Here is a 25,799-nt window from a genome sequence, read left to right on the forward strand (position 1 = left end):
AATGTAGAAGTAATATCCCTTAGTTTCCTTGGGATATCCGATAAAGTAGCACTTGTCGGATTTGGGTCCTAACTTGTCTGAGACTTGACGTCGAGCGTAAGCCTCACAACCCCAAATCCTCATGAAAGACACCTGGGCATCTCTCCCAGTCCATATCCTATATGGTGTCTTTATCACGGTCTTGGATGGAACTCGGTTGAGTATAAAAGCTACCGTGTCTAGAGCATAACCCCAAAGGTATGTCGGAAGATCAGTGTGACTCATCATAGATCGTACCATATCTAATAAGGTACGATTCCTCCTTTCGGATACACCATTCCACTGTGGTGTTCGAGGAGGAGTGAGTTGAGATAAAATCCCACACTCAGCTAAGTAGTCACGAAACTCATGGCTTAAGTATTCACCACCTTGATCTGATCGAAGTATTTTAATACTCTTGCCAAGCTGGTTCTGTACTTCATTCTTGAATTCTTTGAACTTTTCAAAGGATTCCGACTTATGTGTCATCAAGTACATACAACCGTATCTACTGAAATCATCAGTAAATGTGATGAAGTACCTATAACCGCCTCTAGCAGCGACATTGAAAGGGCCACATACATCACTATGTATGAGTCCTAACAGATCAGTCGCTCTCTCGCTGTGCCCACTAAAGGGAGTCTTGGTCATCTTGCCTCGTAGGCATGACTCGCATATCTCATATGATTCTAAATCAAATGAGTCCAGCAAACCATCCTTATGGAGCTGGGATAAGCGCTTGTCATTTATATGACCTAAGCGACAGTGCCAGAGATTGGTTTGGTTCAAGTCAATCGACTTGATCCTCTTGGTATTTATGTTATAGATAGGGCTCTCAAGGTCTAGAATGTAGAGTCCATTTATCAGAGGTGCACTACAATAAAACATATCTTTTAAATAAACAGAACAACATTTGTTTTATTATAAAAGAGTATCCTTTCTTGTCTAAACAAGAAACTGAAACTATGTTCTTAGTTAATGCAGGCACATAACAACAATCGACTAACTCTAGTACAAGCCCAGAGGGCAGAGATAGAAAGTAAATCCCTACAGCAACAGCAGCAACCCGTGCTCCATTGCCTACTCGTAGGTCCACCTCGCCCTTTGTCAATGTCCTGCTATTTCTCAGCGCCTGCACATCAATACAAATGTGAGAAGCACATCCAGTATCTAATACCCAAGATGTAGAAATAGATAGATTGACTTCTATAACATATATACCTGAAGTGGAAGTCTCGCTTCGCTTCTTCTTAAGATCCTCCAAGTATACCTTGCAGTTCCTCTTCCAGTGCCCGGTCTGACCTTGGTGACCCCTCCTTTAGGCTTCAGTGCCTTGCCTTTGCCCTTGGTTTGGGACTTTCCCTTACCTTTGGGCTTTCCCTTGCCCTTGTGCTTCTGTACCATCAGAATGGGCTTAACCTTCTTAAGGTTAATCTCAGCAGTTCGTAACATACTATGTAGCTCGGGCAGTGGCTTGTCAATCTCGTTCATGTTATAGTTGAGAATGAATTGACTATAGCTATCCGGTAAGGACTGCAAGATCAAGTCAGTGGCCAGCTCTTGGCCAAGTGGGAACCCCAGTCTTTGTAGGTTCTCTATGTACCCAATCATCTTGAGTACATAAGGACCTACGGGAGCCCCGTCTGACATCTTGCACTGAAACAGTGCCTTAGAGATTTCAAATCTCTCATGCCTCGCTTGTCCCTGATATAGTTGGCGAAGATGCTCAACCATATATTAAGCGCCCATCAACTCGTGTTGCTTCTGAAGCTCAGAGTTCATGGTCGCGAGCATTAGATAGGACACATCTAATGTGTCATCTTGAAGCTTCTTGTAAGCATCTTTGTCAGCTCGCGGGGCATTGGCAGGAGGAGCCTCCGAAATGGGCTGCTCCAGAACGTACAGTTTACGTTCCTGGGTGAGAACTATTCTCAAGTTCCTGTACCAGTCCAGGAAATTCGCTCCGTTGAGATTGTCCTTCTCAAGGACAGATCGCAGGGAGAAAGAATTCGTGTTCGACGTCATGGTTATCTACAACATAAAATTTGCAGAAATAAATATCATATTCTTTTAAAAATCATTTAATTAGGCCTTTAATTAAAAGATGCTCCCACTGAATACTATAATTCATGTGGGACAAGATCCACATCATACTAACCCTTGTGTTAGCTTTGGCTAATACGCCCAAGGCTTAGTATGATCGGTAGGTAACGATTACCAATTACATCTCTATGCAACTCTTGTTTATAGAATCAATATCTGCATTTATATTAAAACTAGAGTTAGCTTTGGCTAATACGCCCGAGAGTTAATATAGATGTGATTTTGACCTATCTTTTCCAACCGTTGGAATAATGCCTATAGTTGACTCGATCCAACCGAGTAACTAGGAATACTCAATCTAATTGAGTTTGTATTCACCCATGCGTTGATAGGCGGGACCAAGATTGTCCCTCCGTACCCTACCAAGATAATATGTATTGGTCTGCTTTGGCAGATTCAACAATACATGTGATCGAGGTAGTGATAGGTATCACGGCACGGTTAGGCATTTAGAGTTGGTTCGATCGAGATCTAATCTAATCGAAAAAGGATGCATCTTGTGCACGACTTAGATCTAATCTAATCGCAAGGGTGCATCATGTGCACGACTTAGATCTAATCTAATCGTTAAGGCACTAATTAATTAATTAATTAATTATTAAACATGCATCAGATACATAACAATTAATTAATTAATATATTTGTGATTTAGTCATGGCCCTACTACGATCTTCTCAAGCCATTGAGAAGATCGATTTGTCATTTGTCATTTTAGAAATTTTTTGTTCTTCTTATTTTCTTCACAAGTTCTTCTTATTTGGAATGTTCTATCTATTTCAGGATCAAGCAGACATAAATCTCCTATAAGATTAAATCTTCGCATGTAAGAATTGTTGGGTTCGTCGGGCCGCGAAAACCGCTTTTTCGCGTCGCGGAAACCCCGAGTCACCCAAAGCCATGGATCTCGTGCAAAGATTCGTAAACAAAACTTTTTTGAAAAACCTTTTTCTTGTACGAGTTTGTAAAAACTTTAGATCTACACTAAAGTTAAGATCATTACCCTTGTAGCGAAGCCCTTCGCGTTCCCGCTCGTCCATGGTGCCGGATCTCTAGACCGTCAAGTGTACGGTCCTCTAGAAGTATCCACACGAACAATCCTTGATGGAGAAGACCAAACAAAGGTGTGCTAGCACCTTGTCTTGTTCGGCCAAGAGAGGAGGAGAGGGAGAAGAGAGAGCTCTAGAGGAAGAAGATGACTTAATCACACTTGAATGAAAAATGAATATTTTTATTCCCCACTAGAGTGGCCGGCCACATCTTGGAGGTGTAACTCCCCACATAAATTCCAATTAATGTGGAGACCATTAAGAGTTGTAACCCCCATGAGGTGGCACTCTAGGATGATGTGGATCAACACTATTGGTCCACATCTTGCCACCTCACTAAATGACATGGCAACAAGTGTAACCTCCTCATTTAATGTGGGCCGGCCACATTAAATGCTATGGAGGCTTGTAACCTCCATGAGGTGGCACACATTGATGATGTGGAGCAATCCTATTGGTCCACATCTTGCCAACTCACTAGTGATGTGGCAAAAAGTCAAGTCAAACATGACTTTTTCTCTTCCTCTCAAATCAAGTCAAACTCGATCAAATCTTCTCATGGTTGATCTAATCCAACCATATAATTCAAGCCAACTTAATATAATGAATCTAATTCATTAAATTAAGTTGATTTAATGAGTCATAATCTAAATTAGACTCATTAAATACATGAATCAACTTGAGTCCAACTCAATTAGCACAATTTGGATTACTCTTAATCCAATATGATTCATCAAATGAATCTAATCCTCTTGGTTCATCATATGAACCAAATCTCCATCTAATTGTCCTTAGTGTGTGACCCTATAGGTTCTTGTAACGTTGGCAATTCCCTAAACCCATTTAGGAGCATAAGTAATGAGCGGTATCTAGCAACACATCATTACTACCCAAGTTACAAGAATGTCGAGATCCGACATCACCTTGTGACTACCAATTGTGACTCCTCACAAAATATGACATTGTCCTTCTATCCTAGACATCTAGATTGATCAATATGAGGCATAGACCGTGTCATCCTCTAATCAATCTAAATCTTGAACTCCAAGTAGACTCACTCGATCAAATGAGCTCAACATCTAATGTTGACTCATTTGGGCATGGCCATGCACTTCGTGGTCTAACTCTATCAAGAATATTGATGTCGCTCCCGTCATATGGGAGGGATAGATCCCATCTACATCACTCACATTCCTCTGCATAATTTGTTACATACCCAGTAATCGCCTTTATAGTCCACCCTGTTACGGGTGACGTTTGACGAAACCAAAGTACATAACTTCTTATGTAGGGATCCATGGTGACTTCAGGTATAAGGACTAATAGTCATACTAATAGCCACATGAGAACGTATATGACACTCATATAACGATCCATGATACTTTCTCATGGCGGGTCATTCAGTATACATTCTCCAATGTATACCCATGTGTCAGCTTGATATCTCTATATCCATGACTTGTGAGATTAAGTCATTGAACTGACCTACATGCTAGTCTTATTGCATTAACATTGTCCCTGAATGTTAATACTCGACTATGAATGATTTAGAGTAGTGTTCCCTATATCATCTCACTATCGATTCAACTAATCGATTGATATAGGTATGAACCTTATACTCAAGGACGCTATTATACTTAGTCTATTTGGCACTAATACAAATAAGTATAATAACCAAACAAATGCCTTTATTAATATACAAGAATATGATATACATGAGTCCATACAATCATCAAATGATTGGCTCTAGGGCTTTAACTAACAAGAATAATATTACAAGAATTTCAATTACATAATTTAAATACAAAGAAAGATAAAGTTTTCAAATATAGAGAAAAAACAAAGTGCAGGAAATTCAAAATGAAGAATTTAAATTACAGGAAAGAAAGTAAGCAAATGCTAGTTATCTACAAAAATAAAATTAAAGAAATATTTACAATATGAAAAAAAATTAAACTAACTCAAGTGATTATCAACTAATGTTATAAGCACAACCCCCGGTAATTGTGCAAAAAACTTGGTGTGTACTCGCAAGTGCATAAGTGTCGTCAAGTAATAAAAGATTATCAATCTCACAAGGACTGGCTATAAGCACTAGTAATTACTTATGGTGAATTAGCTAAATGATCAACGGTTGAGAGTCACATGCTAAGTAAAGAGAAGTAAGATTGAGAAAGGGAAAGAGAGAGAGAAAGAGTGTTGACGAACTTGGCTTGGGAGATGTTCTAGGGGTTCAGTTTCATTGTGATGTTAATCAATGTATCATGGATCACCTGTTTCCTATCTTTTATTCTTATACACTTATAGGAAGTTAGATTCATTACTAGTTCTTCCCTGCGGAGGTCAAGTCAGAATGCTATTTTAATCCATATCTTATGCTATTAAATGGAAGTGATTTCTATGAAATCGACTAACAGGATACCCTATCACTAGGGTCCCTCGGTCATAAATCATAAGAACACACTAAAACTCAATAATCATAGAGATAGAAATAACAATTATATCCAATTCCCTAGATCCTTGTGGAGAACTACTTATCCTTTCGAGGTAATGCTCTTGATGTCCGAAAACTGGATACCCCTGTCACTAGGGCCCTTGGTCATAGGATCAAGTACGTTCCCTCTATAGGATCAATAATTCTAGACAAATATGTTGGATGATGATGTACATGAGAAGGAGGGGGGGGGGGGGGTTGAATCACGTAATTTTCAAAAATACTTCTTTTTTGGTTTTTAAAACTTAAGTATGCAGTGGAAAGTAAGAAAGAAAGCACCAGAAAAAATAGTCCGATTTTTTACTTGGTTCAGAGCCTTCGGTGACTCCTACTCAAAGGCCCAAGTCTCGTGGACCTATCGATGGGAAATTCACTAAAACCTCTTCTGGTACCCCCAAAAGAGAGAATCGAGTACAAGAAAAGTTAGGTCAAGTGCAACACACTACACTTGTCCTTTTAAAGTAATTAATTACAAAAACAAGATTTTACCAACTCTTTTTTAGGAATCGAAATGAGACACTTTGTGTTGATATTTGTCTGTAGGGCGTGATTAGAACTCCTCGGAGTAGCCATCGGGCTCAGCAGCTTCGCAATAGAGTGGCAGCAGGAACCAAGAGCAGTCGGAGGCTCAAATGTGCGCGTAGTAGCTCGTATGTAGTTGTTGTTTAAGTGCCTACTCGAAACTGCCTTATAAAGGGCTTGGAGGACGCCTCTCATATCCATGGAAGGTGCCTCCAATAAGGCAAAAGCTGCCCTAATTTCCTTGGCACTTATCCGCAGTGAAGTTAAATTTCATCCGCGAAGCACGCCTTCCAGAGCCATGGAAGGTGCCTTCCATGAACAACACCTTCGATAGCCATGGAGGGCCCCTTCGGGTACTGTTCACCTGAAGGCAGCTTGCTTGCTTTCTTGCCCTGTAACAAATGTGTTAGTCCAAATACCCTGCAAGACAAGTGTTAGCACAAATATAATAAATAGAATAATTAGTTCCTGTCATCTCAGGACAAGGAACTAGTCAAGGTCTCAGTTTAGGGATCTTAAATGGACCTAAACTAGACCAATGCCTAATGTCCCTCAACTGGGACGCATCCTCAGACGCACTCTTGTTCGCTCTCCGCAAGTGTATGGAAATGTCGTAAGTAATATAAAAGATTATCATATCCACAGGGACTAGAATAAGCACTAGAAATGTTTCAACACGAGTTAGCTAAACAACTAATCAATTGGTTTCCAAAAACTAAATGTAACTAATGAAAAGTAAACATAGAAATAAAAGATCAACAAACATGATTATGGGCTATCATAAAGGAATGTTCTAGGAATTTTGGTTTCTTTGTAAGATTCCTCAATGTAAATGATCTACCAAATCCTATTTCTCAATTGTCCAACATTTATAGAAGGTTTCCGGTTCTCTCTTGCAATCGACAACCGGCCATGACTGAAATCTATACCTAAATGTGATCGATTAGATATGAACTTATGTTGTCCTTACACGGGCATGTTCCTGTCACGAAGATCCCTTGGAAAATCAACACAAAGATCATACTTCTCAACCCATAAGATATAAAGATTAATCCCTAATTCTATCCTACCCTCTTGAATTACCCTATTTTTCCCTAAATCTTATCCCTCAAACGTCCTTACACGGGCTTGCACCTTTCGCGTGCTTTCCTCGGAAAATTGAGTAGGAGATAATGTTTATAAGATCCATAGGACATTCAAACAATCAATCTAAAATGAGAATTAGATCCACATCACAACAATTCATTCAAGATTGAATTGATACAAACAAGATAATATTATAGAAGCAAGAAAATGGCAAATCCACAAGAGTTTACATCAATTCATCATACAAATACTCCCTCATCCTAAAACAAAGAGATCTACTCCATGAATCGAAGAGAGAAATCCGAAAATACAAAGATTACAAGCATTTCTTGATCCCCAATCCAAGAAGAGGAGAGAAAGAAAACTTATCTAAGATGAAGCTTGGTCTTCGGATCCAATCCACGCTCCCGGAGTCAAATCCGTTGAAGATCCGCCTTTAGATCACCCAGATATCCTCCCAAGATTGGAAGGAAAGACCCAAATCTCGCTCTCTCCCAAGAGGGAGAAGATCCCCTTTTAAATCTCGAAGAAGGGTTTAAATAGAGGTGAAGTTTGGGCGCCACACACCCCCGTGGCACGGCCGTGTGAGGTTCACACAGCCCTGCCCACTCTCCTCTCTGCCAGCCTTGCACGGCTGTGTGTGAGACACGGCCGTGGAAAACATCCTCTAATGGCCCATTTACATGGTCGTGTAGATCTACACGACCTGAACTGCCTTAGCCTCTGAAAATCTGGCACGACCGTGTGATGCACACGACCTACTTCCTTCCCTGCCACTGAGAACCTCACACGCCCGTGTGAGACACACGGCCGAGGCTTCTCCTCTCTCTGGAAAACTCACATGGTCGTGTGATGCACACGACCTAGGCTTCTTCTCATGTCTGGGTTCTTCAGATCCTTACACGGCCGTGTGAGGTTCACACGGCCATGACCACTTCGTTTCCTACTGCAGCCTTCTGGCCCGTGATCTCCACATGACCTGGGCAACCCCCTAGAGCAGGGTAGTGTGAGGTTCAGGTAGGGCACCTTCTTCCCTTGCTTTGCTCACAGATTTGGCTTCGAACACGAAATCTTCACCAATTTCGACTCTGTGTATAGAAAATACACAAAAGCAGATCTCCGAACAAAGAGAGTAAATATGCTAAAAAGGAAAGCTGAAAGTACGAAATGGATAGATCAAGCATGCTCAAAGTATGTGAATTTGCGTCAAAACATGCCAATAAGTGTATACAATCCATGCACATCACACCCCCAGACTTCAACCTTTGCTTGTCCTCAAGCAAAATGCTGCAATCTGCATTCATATGTTCTACAACACATTCATAAACCATAATGTACTTTCCTAACTCTATCAAAAAGTTTCACTAACAAGCATGATCATGAAAACAAAGTCAAGTATGGCTCAAGCATAAGTATCTTGTACTCAGTGCAAAAAGTACTTAAACCCCTTCAAGTTTCAATCTATGTTTTAGTCAAGTCGTCATCAAATTTGAATTTCTAATGTTTCCAGTGATAGACAAGTAACTAGTGAAAGGCACTTACTTGCCACACACTTGGTTCATATTTCTCAATCAACCTAAGGTCTCAAAGGTGTGATCAATCTCAAGAGAAGCTAAGCAGTCATTTCCCCAGTAACCCAACTCGGTCTCAAATGGGTGACTTGCTAGATTCCACTCATGACGACTGTTTTTATATCCCATATTCACTTTTTTTTTCATTGCTTTTTTTTTAAAATTTTTTTTTTCATAAGCATTTGCATTGTGCAAATCTTATTTCACAAGTGTACTTTTAGCACAAATGTTGGGATATTTTAATTTTTCCAAATGAACTTGCATGAGTTGAGCCTCATGCAGTAACCAAAATGAAGTTTAAAAATCACCATGGAAACCAAGTACTAAACAAACAAGATGAATCATGACTATTTCAATGATATCAACCATTCAAGCATCAAGTCAAAGTGTAGTGAAAGTAACCAAAGTAAGATCCTTAAGGTCAAGCCAAAACTAAAACTCATCTTCATAAGATACTTAGCTTATTTCATGCTACTCAAGATAGAGAAAAGAGATACACTAGGCATACTACTAGAATCATTTACAACATCATGAATCTAGATAATAAATGTGCTAACATTTTATCTTGAAGACAAGAAAGCATATAAGTGAAGTTTTGATGTTCTCAAGATGTATGCCACAAGATTTCAAAAGATAGTTAAATGACTATCAAAACAAGCACTCAAGCAAGACAATCAAAATAGAATGCAAAACAAAAGACATGCAGAAAACAAGAAAACAAGCAAAAACTGAAAACTAGAACGCAAAAAGAAATCAGGTTTGACACCCCCCCCAGACTCAAACTTTTCATCGTCCCGATGAAATCAATATGGTGGAGGTGGAGGTGGAGGTGGACGAGGAAAAGGGTGCCTACGACGTGGTTGGCCAATGGGAAAACTAGGGAAACCTGGAGTTTCGCTCAGGATTATATGATACTCAAACAAAGCATCTACTTGTTGACTAGTAACACTCATGCTTTGCATAAAATCCCTCATTCTAGCTTGATCCGTATCATAATCCTGGACAAATTCGACCACTTGACCTTGAAAGTTCCTCATGAACTGAAAGTGTTCTTGTACTTCTCTAAATTGATTATCCGATAAAGAGAAGCGACCTTCCAACATTCTTCGTTGGGCATCATGCTTCTCGTGAAGCGATTCTAGAGAAGTACGAAAATCAGAATAGTCAAATCTGGAGGGACCCGTGCCATAGGCAAAAGAATGTCTAGCAGGATCCGGATGTTCGGAAGGCTATGGGTGTCCAAATGTCGAGGGCTCAATGTGCGTCTCTATGTCTCCGGATATAGAGGGAACATTTTTGGGGTCGACATCGGTGATTACCCAATTAGCAGGGTTGTGAATTGAAGTTCGATCGGGATAAGGAAGAGGTAGAGGAAAACCATTCCTCCTAGGAAATACAAACCCATTCTCATCCCGAACGATCATCTTCATGGCAAGACATGCATCCATGCCAATCATATCATTGCCATGAATAACTTCCAACCCTTCTAAATCAAGTTCCAAGTTAATAGCTACTTAGGTAATCAAACCACCAAGCACTATTGATCCCGAAGATGCCCTCGTAGTTCTCATTAAGGTTTGTAGGAAATGAAAACCGGAATCAAAATCAACCTTGTATAGCATAGCCCATAGAGAATAAAGTTCTACCTTTTTGACGACTCCATCACTATCACCCCTACCAAAAATAGTTTTGCTCATAATTCTATGTAGATATCTAAAAACAGGGTTTTGCATGTGAGAAGCCTTGGCTCTAGAGGGCTCATAAAGATGATCTAATCCAGTAATTGAATTCCAAAAATGGTTCCAATTAAACCTAGAATCAAACCTTCGAGAACTACCGGAAGATAATCCAAAACAAGTATTAAAGTCACTAAATGTCCATTGAAATTCTTGATTCATTAATCTAAAAGTTATTTTGCCAACATAATCGTCCTCATTGGTAAAATGGACATCTAACGAACTCAGAAACTCCAGAACAAGGCGAGGATAAGTTGGTAGATGTGAGTACAACATATCACTCCAATCTAAGAACCCTATCATCCAATCTACATCGTCCCTAATTCCCATCATATCTAAAACAGTTGGGTCCATATACATAGTACACACAATCTTTCTATTGACAAAAATTGCAAATCTAGTTACATGATCATCATTTCTAAATACAATATTGAATTCATTGTCATTACCTTCGTCGCGTGATGTCCTCTTCCCCTTGCCTTTGACTGGTTGTTTCCCCTTATCCTTGCTTGGCTCCTTCCCTTTGTCTCTACTTGAACCACCACCTCCCTTGCGTAGTTTCTTCAAAAGATTGGACATAATATCTAGCTTAAGTAGGTGTGGGTACTATTTATGCTTAAAGGAATTAGATCTTGAGGAAATGGGTCTCAAAGAACAAGATCTTAGGTTAAGGAAATGGAGATCTTAGATCTAGGAGAAGAGAAGAATCTAGATCTAGATGAAATTTATGAAGAAAAGAAGGGTTTAGAACTAGATCTTAGAGAACTTGGAGGAGAGGTTTGAGGAAAGAGGAGTTTTGGAGAGAAGGGGGTGCAAAGATGAAGGGGGTGTGTGGGGAACACGGCCTGGATCTGGCCATGTATAGCAGACACGGCTTGGCAGAGTTTCCCCACATGGGTCGTGTAGATCTACACGGCCCTATCCCTCTCCTTCTCGGGTTGAGTCACACGGTCGTCCCAATTGGCATGGCCATCTCCTTCTTCCTCACTGGTATCCATGCATGGCCGTGTCTAGGACACGGCCCCAACAGCTTCCTCCTCTGGATTCTTCACACGGCCGTGTTAGATGGCACGGCAAGTGCAGGCTTTCGCACTGGTTCCCTCACACGGCCGTGTGTGAGACACGGCCGAGAAGCTTTCCTCCTCTGGATTCTTCACACGGCCGTGTCTGGGACACGGCCACATACCTTTTCTTCTCTGGAGACTCCACACGGTCGTGTCTTGTAGACACGGCCCAAGCACCTCCCTTTTCTACACCGTAAGCCTGGTCGTGTGCAGCACACGACCATGCTCTGTTTTGCTCCAATTGACACTTCTCCTCCTTTCTAGCTCCTTCCACACTTCCATGCCCATGAAGAAATCATGGGCAGCTCATGGAAGTAAAATTTCAACCTGAAAACAAAAAAAAAACCAAGTAAAAAAAAAACACTACCAAAGAATAATAGAGACATGAAATGAAATTAACTAAAAAGAAATACTTGGGTTGCCTCCCAAGAAGCGCTTGTTTAAGGTCTTTAGCTTGACCAATCTAATTACTCCCCTCTTTTCTTTGCCCTTGGAGGGCAGACATATTTGTCATTTTTGTTGGGAGATCTCCTCCCAACATCTTCTACCACACAATTTTCTTCATTAGGTGGCCTCCCATGAGGATGGAAATTCCATTCCTCCAATTTGTAAATGCTAGTCCTACTACAAGCATTCAAGAGAGAAGAGACATGGTTAGAGTTTTTAGATAAATCATATTCCAACCGTTCCTTACCGATCGCCAAAGAAAGTTTATGATTTTTAACATCTATAATAGCTCCTGCTGTAGCAAGGAATGGTCTTCCCAATATGATAGGGATTTTTGGGTCCTCCTCCATGTATAGCACAAAGAAATCAGTGGGAATTATACTCCCACCTACTTCTACCGGCACATCTTCCACAATACCCATAGGGTACCTACAGGAGTGATCAACAAGTTGTAGTGTCATGGTAGTAAGTTTAAAGTTTTTGAGACCTAACTTATTACAAATAGAATAAGGAATGAGGCTAACACTTGCCCCCAAATCACAAAAAGCTTTTTCAATAAACTCAGTTCCTATATTGCAAGGAATACAAAAGCTTCCAGGGTCCTTTAACTTTGGGGAAGTGTTCTTTCCCAAAAAAGCACTGCATTCCTCTGTAAGTGCAATGGTCTCAATATCTCTTTTCTTCCTCTTACTTGACATGATGTCCTTCAAGAATTTGGCAAACTTGGGCATCTGAAGGATTGCATCAATGAGTGGTACTTCAACACATATTTCTTTCGCCTTCTCCAAGAATTTGCCAAACTCTTCATCTTTCTTTAACATAATCAATCTTTGAGGAAAAGGGATTGCTATACTTTGATGGTTGAGTGGAAGAGTCTCTTTAACCTTAGTGGTACTCTCCTCATCAACTTAAATATGATTTGGTGATGGAGGAGAGAGCTCTTCTTCATTGCGCATCCCTTTTAGAGCAGTCACTTGGGGATCTCCCAAGGTCCGTCCGCTCCTAAGCTCAATTCTAATACAGTGCTCCATGGAATTAACATCAGGCTTTCCTGGTAATTGTCCTGGTGCTCTAGAAGATGAGGAAGCTAGTTGGGCAATCTGAATTTCCAAAATCTTTTGATGTCTATCAGAATTATCCATTCTCTGAGTAAGCTTCAAAATGTCTTGTTTCATTTTGTTTTGAGCTTATTTCATTTCATTCTGACTGTACATAATTTCTTCAAACATCTTTTCAATTTTGGACATAGGAATGCTTTGAGAAGATTATTGCTGAAAATTTTGTTGCCCGGATTGAAAATTAGGCCTTGCCCCCATGGATGGTCCTTGATCTTGGTTATTTCTATAAGAGAAATTAGGATGACTCTTCCATCCAGGGCTGTAGGTATTTGAGTAGGGGTTGTTCTGCCTCTGATTGAAACCCATGATTGCATCGCATTGCTCTAATTGATTGATTTGTGCAGTTATAGCCCCCAATGGACATGAGTTACTTGGATGTTCAGAACTTCCACATACTTCACAAGAAGCAATAATGGCATTGGCTGTATTTGAGCTACCTCCCATATTCTCAAATTTTTTTGTAAGAGCATCTAGTTTTGCAGCCAAAAAGGTCACTGCAACAACATCGAATTTTCCTGATGCTTTTGTTGTTTGGTTCATACAAGAATAGCCACCACTTCTTTCATTAGCTCATTGATGGTGGTTTTGTGCTACGCTCTCGATTATCTCCTTGGCTTCATCTAAACTCTTGTTCATAAGTGCCCCTCCAGCAGCTGAATCAAGGGACACTTTTGTGTGATAGTTGATGTCATTATAGAACATGTGTAGCACTAACCATCTTTCCAAATCATGATGTGGGCATTGTCAGAGCATGTTATTGTATCTATCCCATGCTTCAAATAAAGATTCTGAGTCCGCTTGTTTGATGCTTGCAATAAGATTCCTCATATAAGCTGTTTTGCTAGGGGGATAGAATTTGTCAAGAAATTGTTGCTCGCATTATTCCCATGTGGTGATACTTTTTGGAGCCAAAGAATTCAACCATTGCTTGGCTCTATCTCTCAAAGAGAACCCAAACAATAGTAAATGCACTACCTCTGAAGGAACACCATTCATTTTCATTGTACCGTATATTTCATAAAAGACCTCCAAGTGTTGATTTGGGTCTTCATGCGGTCCTCCACAAAATTGATTTTGCTGCACCATAGATATGATTGCAGGTTTGATCTCAAAATTATTAGCCTCAACTGAAGGCCTTGAAATACTAGATCGAAAACCCCTAGCATATGGTGCTGCATAATCCTTTAGTGGTCTGTTCGCCATAATAGAATGTTCTTGTTCTTCTTGTTGTCTTTGTAGAATTTTTCTTCTATGAAATGTTCTATCTATCTCAGGGTCTAGAGGAAGAAGTTCTTCTGCAAAGTTAGATCTTCGCATACACAAGAACAAGATGGCAAGATATGTTTACAAAAGAAAGAGACAGAGAAAGAGTAAATCAAAAGAAAACAGAGAAAAATTTGATAAAAAAAGTTAGAATTAAAAATGCAGAATTAGAATCACAACAGAAAGAAATTGACAAGAATGTTATACAATAAATGAAAAACTTATAGAAACAGAATTCTAACAATTAGTTATAACTATGCAAATGAAAAGAAAAGTTATGCCTAGTCTAACTCAATTGATAATCTCTAATGTTATAGCGCAGTCCCCGGCAACGGCGTCAAAAACTTGTTCGCACTCCGCAAGTGTACGGAAATGTCGCAAGTAATATAAAAGATTATCGTATCCACAGGGACTAGAATAAACACTAGAAATGTTTCAACCTGAGTTAGTTAAATAACTAATCAATTGGTTTCCAAAAGCTAAATGTAACTAATGAAAAGTAAACATAGAAACAAAAGATCAACAAACAAGATTATGGGCTACGATAAAGGAATGTTCTAGGAGTTTTGGTGTCTTTGTAAGATTCCTCAATGTAAATGATCTACCAAATCCTATTTCTCAATTGTCCAACATTTATAGAAGGTTGTCGGTTCTCTCTTGCAATAGACAACCGGCCTAGGACTGAAATCTATACCTAAATGTGATCGATTAGATATGAACTTATGTTGTCCTTAGACAGACATATTCCTATCACGAAGATCCCTCAGAAAATCAACGCAAAGATCATACTTCTCAACCTATAAGATATAAAGATTAATCCCTAATTCTATCCTACCCTCTTGAATTACCCTATTTTTCCCTAAATCTTATCCCTCAAACGTCCTTACACGGGCTTGCACCTTTCGCGTGCTTCCCTCGGAAAATCAAGTAGGAGATAATCTTTATAAGATCCATAGGACATTCAAACAATCAATCTAAAATGAGAATTATATCCACAACACAACAATTCATTCAAGAATGAATTGATACAAACAAGACAATATCATAGAAGCAAAAAAATGACAAATCCACAAGAGTTTACATCAATTAATCATATAAATACTCCCTCATCCTAAAACAAAGAGATCTACTCCTTGAATCGAAGAGAGAAATCCGAAAATACAAAGATTACAAGCATTTCTTGATCTCCATTCCAAGAAGAGGAGAGAAAGAAAACTTATCTAAGATGAAGCTTGGTCTTTGGATCCAATCCACGCTCCCGGAGTCGAATCCGTTGAAGATCTGCCTTTAGATCGCCCAGAAATCCTCCCAAGATTGGAAGGAAAGACCCAAATCTCGCTCTCTCCCAAGAGGGAGAAGATCTCCTTTCAAATCTCGAAGAAGGGTTTAAATAGAGGTGAAGTTTGGGCGCCACACGCCCCCGTGGCACGGCCGTGTGAGGTTCACACGTCCCTGCCCACTCTCCTCTCTGCTAGCCTTGCACGACCGTGTGTGAGACAAGGCCGTGGCAAACATCCGCCAATGGCCCCTTTACATGGCCGTGTAGATCTACACGGCCTGAACTACCTTAGCCTTGGAAATCTGGCACGGCCGTGTGATGCACACGGCCCGTTTCCTTCCCTGCCACTGAGAACCTCACAAGGCCGTGTGAGACACACGGCCGAGGCTTCTCCTGTCTCTGGAAAACTCACATGGTCGTGTGATGCACACGACCTAGGCTTCTTCTCATGTTTGGGTTCTTCAGATCCTTCCACGGTCGTGTGAGGTTCACATGGCCATGACCACTTCGTTTCCTGCTATAGCCTTTTGGCCCGTGATCTCCACACGGCCTGGGCAACCCCCTAGAGCAGGGCAGTACGTGGTTCAGGTAGGGCACCTTCTTCCCTTGCTTTGCTCACAGATTTGGCTTCGAACATGAAATCTTCACCAATTTCGACTCCTGTTTACAGAAATGCACAAAAGCAAATCTCCGAACAAAGAGAGTAAATATGCTAAAAAGGAAAGCTAAAAGTATGAAAATTCATAGATCAAGCATGCTCAAAGTATGTGAATGTGCGTCAAAACATGCCAATAAGTGTATACAATCTACGCACATCAACTCTCCTCCAATGTCTTACCTTTACTTACCTTTTGCAAGACATCCGGTCAACCTGTTGACCTAGCTGGACTTCCCTGTAATAATGAGTTAACTCAATAGATAAAATAGTACAATAAAACAATATTAACAGAATTCAAGATTCGATGGTCTGATCGACCGTGCGCGGTCAACCATGCAATGTCGACCGGAAACCAGTCGGTCACATATAACCTAGGGTTATCTCCCCCTAGGGTTACCTATCTTCACTCACTAGAACTTCCATTGCCTGGCTTCACTCACCAGGACTTCCTCCACCTAGCTTCACTCGTTAGGGACCAGCTTCACTCATTAGAACTTCCTCCACCTATCTTCACTCGTTAGATCCCGACATCACTCACCATGACTTCCACCACCTACCTTCACTCGCTAGGGCCTGGCATCACTCACCAAGACTTCCACCACCTAGCTTCACTCACTAAGGCCCGACTTCACTCACTAGGACTTCCACTACCTAGCTTTACTCACTAGGGCCAACTTCACTCACCAGGACTTCCACCACCTAGCTTCACTCACTAGGGACTGGCTTCACTCATCAAGACTTCCACTTTGCCTAACCTCCAGTTAGGACTTCTCCTTGCTAGTCATCTAGTCCTAACTAGACTACTCTCTTCCAAACATCAAGTCTTGTTTGGATTAACCCTTGGTTAAACTGACCAGACTTGGGTGCATTGTCAAACATCAAAATCATAGAGGTCAATTGCACCAACAATCTCCCCCTTTTTGATGTTTGACAATTTTCTTAAGTTAGGTTTGGGTCTTTAAGGGTTAATTCTCAAAATTAAAGAGATTATTCACTTTCCCCCTTTTAACTTTTCTAACTTAAGATTACTCTCCCCCTTTGGCACACATCAAAAAGATATGAACTTAAGATCACTCTTGATTAGGTTCTGCACCAACAATAACATTTGAAAGTCATAATTAAGTGTGTGTGTGTATATATATATATATATATATATATTTCAAAGTGGTGTTGCAGATTGATTTTTCAAAGTTGGCTGTCAAGGTAACTTTTGAATGTTTAAGTAATTTTTTGATAGTGAATTTTCAAAATAATTTTCAAGGTGTTTTCACAAAAATTTGTAAAGCAAAAGGTATTTTATAAAAGATTAAGAAAATAAATTTTCAAACTTAGTTTTAAAGATTTGCAAAACTAATTTTTAAATGAATTTTTAAAAATTACTTTTAATCTTTCAATCAAGGCTCCTCCTTAACCCGACACATTCTTAAGAGTTCTTATTAACCATAAGTAAAACTTCCTATATGTCTAGGGGGTTGATCCAAATTAAAAGAACACAAAGTTTGAATGTGAGTTTTCAAAATATTTTCCAATACACCAAAAAAAAACAAATTTGAAAGTGATTGTGCAACAAAACCTTTTGAGAAGAACTTGTCAACTTAAGTTTTAAAATATTCTCTAAGTAACACAATAATTTTTCAAAATATGTTAGGAAGAAAAAAACCAAAATTCAAAACAATTTTTGAAAAGCATAGAGTGTTTTTTTTTTTGTATAAAACAAGTTTGGAAAGTAATTTGTAAAATAGTTTTTAAAATGATTAAAAAAATAGTTTTGGAAATATTTTAAGAATATTTTTCAAATAAAGTGTGAGAAGGTTTTTCAAAATATTTTCAAAGTGTATTTATAGATTTTTCAAATATTTTTACAAAAGTAATTTTTTAAAAGATTTTGCAAACATATTTCTCAAAAACACCGCCCCTTAATCTGACATACCCTGGTTATCCTTCTTGACCATACGAAATTCTACCTAGGTGTCTAGGGGTCTATAAGTTTATGGTTGACTTTGAAGGATTTAGACACTAACTGCATGCCATTGAGACTTATATAATCAATAGTAGTTGACTTAATTTTATTTTCCTAGCATCTCAACCATTCTAGATTTTCAAACATGATAATCTTATGTGTTTAGAGAGATGCTTTAACACGTATTTTCAAAATTACTTAAGTAGTCTGAATGTTGAAATAGAATATCAGATTAATCTTGTGTTACATTTAAGTTAAATTTACAATAGTTTTTTATATTAAATGACTTAGTTAAATTATTTTTAGGGAAATTAATTGATTAGTTATTATGTTATGATTGATTTAATAGTTGAATTTTCAATTAATTCAAATTAATTATAAGTTAATATAATTTAATTAATAAATAAGTTATAATTATTTTTGGATTAACAGTAAATGTTGAATTAATTATTAAAAGTAATTAAGTTGAATAATTTATAATAGTAATTAAGTTTGAGTAATTGAGCAGAATGATTAAAGTTCATATTATTGAATGAATTATTAAATTAGGGCTAACAAATTAAAACTAGTTAAGTTAATTCAAATACGTTAATAGATTTTGAATTAACTAATATGAATAATTATTGAATTCCAAATTCAATTTACGTTTGAATTTAAAAAAAAATGATTTTTTTTTTTGTTTTTAATATAAAAATAATATTTAAGTTTTAAGTTTAGTGATTAGATTTTTAAAAGGATTTTAAACCAATTTTTTTTAAAAAAATTAAAATGATTTTCAAATAATTCTTTAAAAAATTCTTAAATAATAATGATTTTTAAAATGATTTTAAAATAATTTTTAAACAATTTAAAAGGATATTTAAATATTTTAAAATGTTTTTTAAATGATTTTAAAATTATTTTTCAACCGTTTTTAAAAATCATTTTAAAATAATTTTTAAAAATGATTTTAAAAATGTTTTTAAGATAAATTTTAAAATGATTTTAAATAATTTTTAAACATTTATTCAAACGATTTAAAATGATTTTTAAATAATTTTTAAAATGTTTTTTTAAATGATTTTAAATAATTTTTGTGTAATAATTTAATTAACTTATGTTTCATTAAATTTTGATTTCTGGGTTTTGATTAAATCAATATTGGTATTTTTCTAATCTAATATAATTTTAATTTTATTTTAATTTTTTTATTTTAAATTTTAATTTATGTTTAATTTAATTTAGTTTAATTTTATTTCAAAATTTTTAATTTATGTTTAAGTTTAATTTTAAATTTTAGTTTAAGTTTAATTTTTTGATTATGTTAAATTTTTAATTTTAATTTTTTAATTTAAGTTTCAAATTTTAATTTTAAGTTTAAGTTTTAAGTTTTATGTTTTACGTTTTAATTTTTAAGTTATTTTTAATTTAATTTAATTTAAATAAATCAAATTTTAATTTAATTTAATTTATTTTAGTTTTAATTTAATTTTAATTAATTGAATTTAATTTTAATCTAATTTTAATTTAATTGAGTTTAATTTTAATTGAATTGAATTGAATTTTAATTTAATTTAGTTTAATTTTAATTTAATTTAATTTTAATTTAATTTCAATTTAATTTAATTTAATTTAATTTAATTTTAATTTGTTAGTCATCTCTCCCGATATATGTTTTTAATCAGGAAATCTTATAATTTTTTTGAGATGAGTTAAGTTTAATATCAGGGTTTGGTCTAACTTTGTGTTAGATTCAAGTTTAGCTTTGGGCTCAACAATCAAACATTTTTTAGATAAACTTCTGGGGTATGGTGAGTCACCTGGATATCATTAGAGTAACTATGTCTTCGAGATTTTTCAAATAGTCTCATCTACTGAATTTAGTATAAAACCTTGGTCTAACTAATTAGGATCCGTAAGGAGTTACTTCAGTTAGTTCCACTAAGTTAAATGCACCAGGTCGAAGTCATATATTCCTAGACATGCATAGACAAAGCTTCCCTAACCTACTATCATCCAAAATTTCACCAGTATCGTAGGCCAAGTTAAACTTTTGTTCCTTTTTAATTTAATTCTAATTACCCTGCCCAGTAAGTTATTATTTTAGAGGTGCCAACTAATTTGGAGCCTTCCCCTGAATTGTTGTATTTGAGTTTTAAGTTTTTCTTTAAAATGTTTAGGTTAAATATTTTTACTAAGTTAAATTTAGATTATGTTTCTTATTTAGATTCGATTTTTTATTACATTTATTGATTAATTTCATAATCAAAAGATAATTGATTATATCTCAGTTTTTTATTTAGATTTGTAATTCAAGTCTAGATTTAATGATTTAATTATCTTTTCTTATTTATGAATTTTATTTTTCAAATGATTGATTTTTTTTCTAATTTCCTAAACCTTGAATATGAAATTTTAAAGATTAAATAATTATTTTCGAAATTATTGTTTAGATTTTTATTAGTTAATTTATTTGGTTGAGCATGCATCTCTGATTTTTTAGATAAATCCAAACTAGAGCAATGATGTTTATCTAATTTACTAACATGTGTAGAAAAAATTGGATTGTCATGTATTGTAAACTTACTCACCTTTGCTCCCCTGGATCCTTGGGTTTTCTTTCTATGCATTGAAGTTTGTAGTGACCCATCTTTTTTGCACATGAAGCATTGGATATGCTCCTTCCCTTTTTAAACTTTAGGTGCCAACTTCTTCTTTACCTCTGGTTGTGTGGTTCGAGTCTTATAGGTGGGACACTTACTTTTGTAATGCCCTCTTTCACTACATTTAAAACATATTAAATGATATTTGAATTTTGAATTTACAAATTTACATTTAGAATCCTTGTTAGGATTTTTCTCCTTGTCCATCGTCGTCTCATATTCGAATTCTGACTTTTGTTCTAACTCTGATTCAGATCCTTCTACCTTCTCTTGTGCCATTAAAGCCATAAAGCTGGTTTGATCTGATTCTGAGGATGACTCTAGGGATTCAGACTCAGATCCAAAGTCTAGTTCGACTTGATCCTCTAGCTCTAACGACTCCTCGTGAAACTTGATCAACTGGGTCCAAAGCTCATATGCATGCTTGTGCTTTTCTAGTCTGCATAAAACATTGTTAGGTAAAATATTACAAATTAGTTTACTTACATTTTTGTTCAATTCTGAGTCCCGAGAAAGCTTTTTCAATATCAGCAGATTATCAAAATTTAGACTTCCTAAGAATCATTCCATTGCTCGTCACCAGTAGTTGAAATCTTCTCGATCGTATGGTCATGGTTTGTGGATGCTCCATCCTTCTTGAAGAGATATTGGTATACTTAAAAAAAATATAAACAAGAAACAATTTCTAAGACTTTGTCGTGGGGTAAGCAGTGTGGGAGATAAAGAAATATGTGTGTTTTACAAATTTCAAAAAAATAATAAAATATTAATAAAAAATAATGATAATGACAAATTTTGTCAGATGTGATATTTCACCAATTATAACTAATGGTGAAAAAAATGAGAGTGAATATTTTAAAAAAATTTGGAGGGAAATAATTTTTAAATGCAAACAATATATAATTTTACTTTTTTAAACCCCCTTTGCCTGATTGGTGGTTGCACCAAATCAGAGCGGTACCCGCTCTAATGCCACTTGTTAGATTGCGAAGCACGTGAGAGGGGAGGCGAATCACGTAGTTTTCAAAAATACATCTATTTCGATTTTTAAAACTCTAGTACACAGCGAAATATAAGAAAGAAAGCACCAGAAAAACATGAGCGATTTTACTTGGTTCGGAGCCTTCGGCGACTCCCACTCCAAGGCCCAGGTCTTACGGACCTATCGATGGGCAATCCACTAAAAACCTCTTCCGGTACCCCCGGAAGAGAGAATCGAGTACAAGAAAAGTTAAGCCAAATGCAATACACTACACTTATCCTTTTAAAGTAATTAATTACAAAAACAAGATTTTACCAACACATTTTTAGGAATCGAAATGAGGCACTTTGTGTTGATGTCTATCTGCAGGGCACGATTAGAACTCCTCGGAGTAGCCGTCAAGCTCAGCAGCTTCGTAGTAGAGTCGCAGCAGGAACCGGGAGTATTCGGAGGCTCAATTGTGCGTGCAGTAGCTCGTATGTAGTTGTTGTTTAAGTGCCTACTCAAGACGACCTTATAAAGGGCTTGGAGGGCACCTCCCATAGCCATGGAAGGTGCCTCCAATGAGGTAAAAGTTATCCCGATTTCCTTTTTCATGCCCCCAAAGGAGACCCTACCGAAAAATTTCGGCAACGTCTCCCCTGTACCGGTGACAACCTGAAGCACACAAACATACAAAATACATCAGCCAAATACGACTGGAATATATACACAACCACGCAGTTTATATTCAACCCACTCGGCTGGAACATAATAAAACACAACCACGCAGTTATATATATACAATAAACAGCCCACTCTGCTGCATTAAAAACCAACACAGCGGAAAAACAATAACGGAAAGACCAAGACAAAACAAATCAACACACTGCTAGCTGTCTAGGCTTTATACAACGACCACAACAACAAATACAACAACACACCAAATACAACAAATACCAAATACAAATAAAACATATACAAAACGCGAAACGGTCTTCGGATGTGACGTAGGACCCAGCAGACAGGATACTCCGAGCGACACTCCAACCATCTACTTGAAAACATAAAGATACATATATGCGGTGGTGAGTATAGGTAACTCAGCGGGTAATAGACAGGATAGTGCATGGTCTATAAATAAACATGAAGATCAAAGGTATACAATCTCAGCAGGGAAATAAAGAACATGATCATACTATCATAGTTAATGCATCTCAACATATCTGACATAATAACTTGACATAATCATAACTGACATACAAACTGCACAAACCACTACAGACATAATGATAAATACATACCCAATCTAGAATCGACACATGGTACAATGATCAGTAAACTCACCGGATCTGCAACAAGCCCACTCCAGACACTTGTACAATATAAGTACAACTGCATATACATGTAAAATAAATGACATGTATGCAGCATGACAACCATATGCAACAATCATATCTCAAACAAGTGCAACAGCCACAATCACATGCAACTACTATCTACTAGGCATGTATGCAAATATAACTCCACAGATGCACCGCACATCATATGCATATGTGTATGCATGCTCTATGGTCACCCCCGCTACCTCTCTAGACACCACGACCCCTGTATGGCCGAGAGGCTTGGGTCCGTGACAAACCGTACTAGCCTCCAGTACATGCACCGCTATAGGCGGCCGAAGCGGACGGTCAGCTAAGTAGTTATTTAACAACATAGCTAAGGGTCCCTGACCACTCACATCTCTAGCCCTCTGACTACTATACCCTCAAGACTCACTACTCCAGAGTGATCGAGGTTGACAGAACACTGAGTGGCTGAGTAAGCGCGACAGGACTAGCTCCACTCCAAGCTACCACTCTCCAATAGTGGCCGAATGGACAACTATAAAAGACTGACAACCATCTCAACCACAAGGGAGAACAATAGTCGTCAGTATGCAATGAATGCTGAACATGATATATAAATATATATATAATCATGATACGAACACCATCATCATCCATTCAAACTCTAAATCCGCCTAAGTACCCCACAACATGAGTATAATCGTCATGATATACAACTACACATGTATACAACTACACATATATAATCAACAAAGAATCTCCAACAATCCCCCTAGACACCTGTACACAGAACATAGGTACAATCAACATGTATCCTCCAGTAAAACATATCAGACACGTGTATATACAACAAATATACAAACAACACAACTCCCCCAATCATCACACCAGACAAATGTATACACGACATACAAATGGACAATCATCATATGAACACCACCAACGAGGTATCCCCTACCATACATACTCTACATGTAAAAATACCACCGAGTATAGATAATCAAAGTGCAGATTGTATAAGAATTAAATAAATCATCACAAGGGTCCAGCATTAGTATCAAGCAGGAAAGCAATAAACGAACATGATATAAGGTAAAGCAGCTTAAACCATCACATAATAACCATGCACTAAGATCAAGAAAAACTACATAGAGGCCAAGGAAGAAATACTCGCCTTAAATCTGTTGATCGTGATAAACTAATCCTACATAGAGACACTCGCCTCAAATCACCGTCCTACAAATCACATAATATATATATAATGTTTAGCTATCACATAATCAACAATAAACTAAACCCAAAACCTAATCCTACATCGATTTGGTAACCCTGTTTAGTTTCCACCCATTGATCCAAACCAAAGTAGATGATAGACCCATCCTTAAATTCAACTCTTTCTAAATACAAACATAATCCACAATAATCATACTGATCAAATCTCCTCATGAATTAATCCAATTCAATTCACATAATTCATCATCAATCAAACACTAATCCAAACTCATCATAAATCCTTCTAAATCCACTAATCAATCCAATACAACTTAATTTAAATTTCTACAATCCATCACTACTAATCCACCACATAATGATATCAACCACAATAACCTATCATAAAATCAAATCTCCATCACCACAATACTCGTATTCGCCTCCCCTTCCTCTGCCAATTCACATTCACAATCACTACTATATTACAATCAATCCAATGATCCTTAATAACAATCATGAACTCATCAAATGCAACCAACCCCTAATTAATCAAACCACAACATAATACAAACTCCAAGACGGACACTACTCTAATTCAGAAAATGATCCATCCATTACATCCAAGAAATAAGATCTTCCTTAATCAAATACTAATATAGAAATGGAAAAACGATTATTGTTTGTTACCTCCACACCAGGGAACAAAGCTTCATTTTGTCCAGCTGCCCTCACCACCACAAGGTTCACCAACCTTCGGTTGTAGCCACTGAAATCCAGAGCAAAACGATCTGGTGACCATGGCTACAACCAATCATAAATGTGGAGGTTAGAGCCAAGAGAAGCCATTGCCTACCGAACAACAACTCTAAATCAACACTACATCAAGATCAAATGCCGAAATCTAATGTTAGGGTTAACCAATTACCTTCAAGAATCAATCCAGTTCCATAAACTCCTCTCGGATGAACGCTGCTGCTGTGATCATGAGCAACGGTAGAAGGTAGGGTGACACCGGCAATATAGAGAGCAACGTGATGGTGATCCATGCTAGGGCAGGGCTCTGAGAAGGGTAGAAAATGCTCTGGTGGAAGGAGACGACGTTGGCCCTCCTTGGTCCAAGATCCGATAATGAGGAGCGATCGGCACCCACGAGATCGAGAGAAAGGAGGGGCTATGCCAACGGTGAAGAAGGGAAGATGACCGGGGTGGCTCGGAGACGATGGTGGCAGCTCTGGAAGGGAGGATTTACGCCGGCGACCATGATCTAGGG

At 37.5% G+C, this 25,799-nt stretch overlaps 1 protein-coding gene across 1 annotated transcript in view; it reads right to left on the reverse strand.

Moving 5' to 3' along the window:
• LOC122023048 (integrin-linked protein kinase 1-like) overlaps positions 1-25,575 on the reverse strand; it is a 43,617-nt gene extending 18,042 nt beyond the window's left edge. Inside the window, exons 1-3 of the mRNA XM_042581145.1 lie at positions 25,455-25,575; positions 25,217-25,317; positions 24,960-25,070 (exon numbers count right to left, since the gene is read on the reverse strand). Coding sequence (XP_042437079.1) covers positions 24,960-25,070; positions 25,217-25,317; positions 25,455-25,575 — 333 coding nt within the window. The remainder of the gene's footprint in view (positions 1-24,959; positions 25,071-25,216; positions 25,318-25,454) is intronic.
• Between the last annotated feature and the right edge of the window lie 224 nt (positions 25,576-25,799).

This window comes from Zingiber officinale, chromosome 9B (genome assembly GCF_018446385.1).
Source record: "Zingiber officinale cultivar Zhangliang chromosome 9B, Zo_v1.1, whole genome shotgun sequence".
NCBI classification, from domain to species: domain Eukaryota; kingdom Viridiplantae; phylum Streptophyta; class Magnoliopsida; order Zingiberales; family Zingiberaceae; genus Zingiber; species Zingiber officinale.